Source organism: Entelurus aequoreus, linkage group LG23 (genome assembly GCF_033978785.1).
Source record: "Entelurus aequoreus isolate RoL-2023_Sb linkage group LG23, RoL_Eaeq_v1.1, whole genome shotgun sequence".
In the NCBI taxonomy this organism is placed as follows: domain Eukaryota; kingdom Metazoa; phylum Chordata; class Actinopteri; order Syngnathiformes; family Syngnathidae; genus Entelurus; species Entelurus aequoreus.
Genome location: NC_084753.1, coordinates 35,997,263 through 36,004,762, shown reverse-complemented (window position 1 = coordinate 36,004,762; position 7,500 = coordinate 35,997,263). Strand labels below are relative to the sequence as shown.

At 37.1% G+C, this 7,500-nt stretch overlaps 1 protein-coding gene across 1 annotated transcript in view; it reads left to right on the top strand.

Annotated features, from left to right (window-relative positions):
* The window catches only part of LOC133641059 (potassium voltage-gated channel subfamily H member 5-like), a 167,084-nt gene that overhangs the window by 19,254 nt on the left and 140,330 nt on the right, over positions 1-7,500 (top strand). Inside the window, exon 4 of the mRNA XM_062034883.1 lies at positions 6,791-6,919. Coding sequence (XP_061890867.1) covers positions 6,791-6,919 — 129 coding nt within the window. The remainder of the gene's footprint in view (positions 1-6,790; positions 6,920-7,500) is intronic.

Below are 7,500 nucleotides of genomic sequence, written 5' to 3'. Positions count from 1 at the left end.
TATATGCTGATCATCCAAGCTCACAATAAGGAGGACTAAATGTAATTATGATCATTTAGCACACACAGTGTGATTTATCAAGACTAAAACTCATCTGTGAGCGCTATTTTGCATCTTTATTTAGCACGTCTGAAAAGCCTGCGCAAACTGACACAGTTACACACACGGCTCTGAGAAGGGAGACCACTGCGCTGCAGCTCCGTCCCATACATGCACTATCAAAAATAAATATATTAGACATATTGTCTAGTCAGCAATATCATTTTATAATTTTATAGCTGCTGAATGCCTTAAGGGGCTGATTAAAACAAATTCCAATTGATGCGTTTAGGCGTCTGCTGGAGTTTGTTGTTTTGTCAAACAGAAGATGTGTCATTAATGAAGATTCTATGTGTAAACAACTTCTTGCAGTATGCATTTTCTTGCGTGTGGAGCATGATAACGTGAATCGTCTCAAATGAAATATTTCTGCCAAAAAGTATACTCTTTTGTAGATGTCAGCGTCTGTGTGTTGCCATGCCAACCTGATCTGCACAGAGCCTGCAGAATCAAAAGTGCAGGCTCATGTTATTTGGCTGTTTCTTTAACCCAGGGGCGTCCAAAATGTGGCCCCGGGGGGCTTTTGCGGCCCGAAACTAATTTTTTAACAGCCCGCGGCACATTCTGAAAATACTATTAAAAATCAAAACATAAAAAGGCGCAATAAAAGAGCATGCAGGTGAAATGTAGAAAAAAAAAGTTGCAATGTTGACTCTAAAAACACAAAGTTGCCATGCAGGCTGTTTTTGTCTTTAAAGCTGTCCTTGCTAAAAAACCCAAATGAATGAAAATCAATTATTGTTATGAATTATTGACCTATTTAAAGCTCTAATTAAATCAGATATTCCACTTTGAAGTATTTTTTGCAAAAAATACTGCATATTTTGGGTTTGCCATAGAACATTTTTTTTGGGTCCAAAAGAGCATAAAAAACAACTAAGGTTTTTTCCTTTATAGCTGTCATTGTTCATAAAAATAATAATGAATCAAAATGTTTTATTGTTAAACAATATTGACTTATTCAAAGCTCTAATTAAATCAAATATTCAATTTTGAAGTATTTTGTGCGGAACGGCAAATACTGCGTATTTTGCGTGTTTGCCATTAAAAAAGTTTAGATTTTCAAAAACGGCATACAATTAACAACTAAAGTTTTTTTTCTCTGAAACTGTCATTGCCTAAAAAATAATGATGAATCAAAATAAATGTTTTTATATATTATTGACCTCTTCAAAGCTGTAATTAAATCAAATATTCCACTATGAAATATTTTGGGGAAAAAATACTGCAAATTTTGTGTTTGCCATAAAAAAAAGTTTTCTTTTTTTTTTTTTAAAAACGCATACAAAAACATTAAAAAGTATTGACAATTTATAATCGACGGATTAATTTGAAGTTGATCTAGAGACTTAAGTGTTGAAAGTAAAAAAAAAAAAGCATATGACTTATGTTGAACACTTTTAGGACTGAGGCCCTTTTGGATCCCCAAGAATTTTAGTGGGACTTAAAAAATTAATACATTTAAAAAATATATATCATTGTTCAAAACATAGTAATGTTCAAAGGTGTTATGAATTATTAACATATTTAAGGCTCCAATTCTCACAAATATTCTACTTTGAACATTTTTTGGGGGGGAAATTAAAAAAACAGTTTTTTCTTTGACAAAAAGGCCAATAAACATAATTCTATATATTTTTTTTATTTCAACAGATGAATAAAAAAAAAAAATGTATACGTACATGTATGTAAGTATATATGTATATATGTATGTATGTATTTGTATGTATATATATATATATATATATATATATATGTATGTATGTATGTATGTATGTATGTATAAATGTATATATATATATATATATATATATATATATATATATATATATATATATATATATATATATATATATATATATATATATATACATGTATGTGTATATGTATATGTATATACAAAAGTTTGGACACACCTTCTCATTTCTATTCATTTTCTTTATTTTCATGACTATTTACATTGTAGATTGTCACTGAAGGCATCAAAACTATGACACCTATGAAGTGAAAACCATTTCAGGTGACTACCTCTTGAAGCTCATGGAGAGAATGCCAAGAGTGTGCAAAGCAGTAATCAGAGCAAAGGGTGGCTATTTTGAAAAAAATAGTATATAAAACATGTTTTCAGTTATTTCACAGTTTTTTAAAGTATATAACTCCACATGTGTTCATTCATAGTTTTGATGCCTTCAGTGACAATCTACAATGTAAATAGTCATGAATATAAAGAAAACACATTGAATGAGAAGGTGTGTCCAAACTTTTATTTATATATATATATATATATATATATATATATATATATATATATATATATATATATATATATATATATATATATATATATATATATATATATATATATATATATATATATATACACACTTCAGGGTCTCCAGGACAAAACTTGAGGTGAGCCCTAAAGGTTAAACACATCTATATATTGTGTTGGTTTTTAATATAAAAATATATTTAAAAAATCCCTCGCATGCTTTGGAAAATAGAAACATTTTGTCCACCCCTGGATTCACCCCCCAGAGCCTGCTACCAGGCTTAGTAACTCCAGCATTGTCTGTCCTCTGAGGGATTGTGTTGGTTCCTAGCTGAATAGTCTGTGGTGCTCTGCACACAATGACACCTCAAGTCAAAGGAAGACTTAGTGAGTAAAAACTATATTTCCAAGGCAGGCTTTTTAGGAAACTGTTAGGAGAGGTGGCCCAACAAGGCTCGTTAGCTCGTCTCAGCGTGGGGAAGGATTTATTGGCCACTTCCAGACCAAGTGCTTATTTCTTTATTCTTTTTTGAAGGTTTTTTCTTGTGTTATTTGGTTCATTTTGCAGCAGTCACTTTTATGCTCGCTTCTAACACGTTTTAGGACTGTTATTCGCTTGTGGATCTTTGGGGAAAAATGCTCTCCCCTCCCCATTCCCGCCTTTCTTCTGGCATCCTGGCTACCGACTTCTGCCTCCCATAGTCCGAACATCTGAGAAAAACACGGAGAAACTCAAATGTTTTTTTATGCCAATAGATAGATAGATAGATAGATAGGTCTTTATTGTCATTGCACAAGTACAACGAAACTTTGTTTTCAGCACAAACCCGTTCAAGATTAGACAAACAAACAATGTACAGCAGGGGTCACCAACCTTTTTGAAACCAAGAGCTACTTCTTGGGTACTGATTCATGCTAAGGGCTACCAGTTTGATACACACTTAAATAAATTGCCAGAAATAGCCAATTTGCTCAATTTACCTTTAACTCTGTGTTGTTATTAATAATGAATGATATTTACACTTAATTGAACGGTTTAAAAGAGGAGAAAACACGAAAAAAAATGACAATTAAATTTTGAAACATAATTTATCTTCAATTTCGACTCTTTCAAATTCAAAATTCAACCAAAAAAAAGAAGAGAAAAACTAGCTAATTCGAATCTTTTTGAAAAAATTTAAAAAATAATTTATGGAAAATCATTAGTAATTTTTCCTGATTAAGATTAATTTTAGAATTTTGATTACATGTTTTAAATAAGTTAAAATCCAATCTGCACTTTGTTAGAATATATAACAAATTGGACCAAGCTATATTTCTAACAAAGACAAATCATTATTTCTTCTAGATTTTCCAGAACAAAAATTTTAAAAGAAATTCAAAAGACTTTGAAACAAGATTTAAATTTGATTCTACAGATTTTCTAGATTTGCCAGAATAATGTTTTTGAATTTTAATCATAATAAGTTTGAAGAAATATTTCACAAATATTCTTCGTCGCAAAAACAGAAGCTAAAATGAAGAATTAAATTAAAATGTATTTATTATTCTTTACAATAAAAAAAAAAATACTTCAACATTGATTTAAATTGTCAGAAAAGAAGAGGAAGGAATTTAAAAGGTAAAAAAGTATATGTGTTTAAAAATCCTAAAATCATTTTTAAGGTTGTATTTTTTCTCTAAAATTGTCTTTCTGAAAGTTATAAAGCAAAGTAAAAAAATTAATGAATTTATTTAAACAAGTGAAGACCAAGTCTACAAAATATTTTCTTAGATTTTCAAATTCTATTTGAGTTTTGTCTCTCTTAGAATAAAAAATGTCGGGCAAAGCGAGACCAGCTTGCTAGTAAATAAATACAATTTAAAAAATAGAGGCAGCTCACTGGTAAGTGCTGCTATTTGAGCTATTTTTAGAACAGGCCAGCGGGCTACTCATCTGGTCCTTACGGGCTACCTGGTGCCCGCGGGCACCGCGTTGGTGACCCCTGGTGTACAGGGTTACAGACCAGGAACGCTGATGGGTCGCCACAAGGCGCCCCGTAAAAGATGGGGAAAAAGGTAAAACGCTGGGGAAGGATGAGTAAAAAAATACAATCTAGACTGGGCTCCTAAGGAGGGCCAAGTCTGGAGTGGAAAAAAAACCTCCATAGCAAAGCACATATACATATTACAACATACATCTCGAGATATCTAGCAACAGAGGGGAGGGAGTGCGGGGTAATGGTGGTAAGCCGCAGCTCTCGGCGCTGACCATCCTTTCATCACCCCTATGGGATTTGCGTCGAGGGTGTTGGGTTGGGGGAGGGCGGGTGGGGTGTGTATGTGTGGCGTATATTTTTGTGGATGCATGTTTGTGTGTAAGCCCGTAGTGTGTCTGTGTTCCGCGGCCTTGTTCTTGTGCAGCCGATAAGTCTTTGCCTGTCTTACTGAGTAGGTAGCTCTCTGAGCTGCTCTCGCGTTAGTTTCTGTTTTGCCAGCTGATCGGCCAATTCATTGCCCTTTATGCCTGTGTGAGCTGGAAGCCATAGGAACCTTATGCTGGTATTCATCCACTAGAGCAGACCTGGGCAAATAAGGCCCGGGGGCCACATGCGGCCCGTTAAGCTTTTCAATGTGGCCCGCCGGACATCCCCCAAATAATTTATTTAGATCTTTAAGATGGAAAGTGTAGCTGCCATTATGATGTGCAGTGATGTTTTCTAATGACTATAAGTGTTGAACTATACAAAGTATTTCAATGGTTGGAATCTGCACTTTTGCATGATATACTAGTTACTATGGTCATCTAATGAGTTACTATGGTCATCTAATGAGTTACTATGGTCATCTAATTAGTTACTATGGTAATCTAATTAGTTACTTTGGTAATCTAATTAGTTACAATGGTAATCTAAGTCACAGCAGCTCAGACGAGGCATTAAGCAGTGTGGGTGGGGAGCGCGCAGATATATCAGATTGTAAGTGGGGTTTTTTTACCCTTTGCGTTCATATTTCGCTGTTTGTTGTTTTTTTGTTGTGTTTCGCTTCATTGTAAGATATGTCAATCAAGAGGGGGTGTGACGCTCATATGTTGTCAATATTCAGTGTTTTATCCTTAAAATTCCATTCCGTTGTTTAAGGCGATCTGTAATAACGTTTTTTAGCATTCAATCAGACATTATTGTGAGGTTTGGTATTAATGTATATGTATACCATGATATACCAGCCCCAGACACATTTTTTTCTCAAAATTTGGCCCCCGAGTCAAAATAATTGCCCAGGCTTGCACAAGAGCCTGAACAGTGGTTCATATATTTCATTAACTATATCTCGTCTGCTCTGCGACCTACATTCTGAGTAGAGATTAACGCTGACCTTGGATGTGATTGCCATTGCAAAATGGTTCGTTTGTTCTTTCTTTAACTGCAATCCGGAGCCTTGGTTCGACAAAAACAAAGCCAGTATTTCTTGTGATGGAATCTTTCGATTGGAGTAAACAAACTGTGCCTTGTACTTTTTCTCTCCTTTTAAACGGTGAATTGCAACTACTCAAGTTAGTCCCTCCCCTTTTGATGCACACTGTAGCCAAGATGGTGAATATTGAGGGTGGTAAGTGTCCATCACTGCACATACACCATTTTGAGTACAACATCCAGGTACTGCCAGTGTACTGTATTTCACTCATGCACTCAAATGACGACAGTAAGTGTAAATACACAAATTTGGCGCTACCTGTTCTCCCTGGTTCGTGAGAATAAGAAGACACATTTGCATTTAGCTGGTAACCAGAGTCACCATAATCAATTTGATCCAAAAAAGTCACTAGTGACAAAACTTCTGAAGACTCCGTCAAAAGAGCACGTAATATTCTTCTCAACGAGCCACCCATTTAAAAGCAGTAGGTGTTAGTCGACAATCTCTTTATTGCAAAAGCAAAACCGGCTGATGTCGAACCTAAAGAACATCCGCAAACGCTGTCGCCCAAAAACTGCCAGCCAATCACGTTCACTGCCTCACAGATAGTCGTACATCACAGAACTCTTATTCTTCACATAGGCTAGGTCGTAGTTGTCGCCACCTTGTGACCTTAAAAAAACAGTTTTTTGTTTCGCTTGTCTTTTTGCAACTGCGTCATGACCATCCAAGTCGGGTCGAGGAGAGAAGCCCAGACTTCCCCAGCTACAACGTCCAGCTCTTCCCGGGGTAGCCCAAGGCGTTCCCCGGACCAGCTGGGAGACATAGTCTTTCCAACGTGTCCTGGGTCTTCCCCTGGTCGGAGGCGCCCTAAAAACCTCCTCAGGGAGGCTTCCGGGGGGCATCCTGACCAGATGGCCCGCTTGTGCCCGTGATCTTGTCCCGAGTCTTTGATCTTCCTCTAGCCACTACAACATTACTCTGCCCCTTTCCCAGAAAAGTCAGTGAACTCTGTTGCCGTTGCAGGAAGTCCGGTGTGGTTCTACATGCAAGTGGCTCCAATCAGGAACGAGAACGACAAGGTGGTCCTGTTCCTGTGCACCTTCAAGGACATCACGCTCTTCAAGCATCCCATCGAGGACGAAACCACCAAAGGTCAGTTTTTCACCAAACAAAACTCTTTGGGGTCAATGGTTGCTTGTTCTGTTGGGCAATTCAGGTTTTCGAGGGCCGACCTCTCGTGAGAGTGCCCACCCCCCCCCCCCGGTGGCAGGAAAACCGGTTCGTGTCCAACTTGCGTTCGCGTGTCAGTTGGCACACTCGAGTCCTTTCCCTAACCGTCGTCAATGGTTGCCATCTTGGTTGCTTAGCTGAAGGGGCGGGGCTAACTGGAGTGGTTGCAATTCACCGTTGACAAGGAGAGAAGAAGAAGAGTTGTGCTATGACTAGAGATGTCCGATAATGGCTTTTTTGCCGGTATCCGATATTCCGATATTGTCCAACTCTTAACTACAGATTCCGATATCAACCGATACCGATATATACAGTCGTGGAATTAACACATTATTATGCCTAAGGTGGGGGTGGGGGCGGGGGGGTTAGGGGTTAGCGGGGGTGTATATTGTAGCGTCCTGGAAGAGTTAGTGCTGCAAGGGGTTCTGGGTATTTGTTCTGTTGTGTTTAAGTTGTGTTACGGTGCGGATGTTCTCCCGAAATGTGTTTGTCATTCTTGTTTG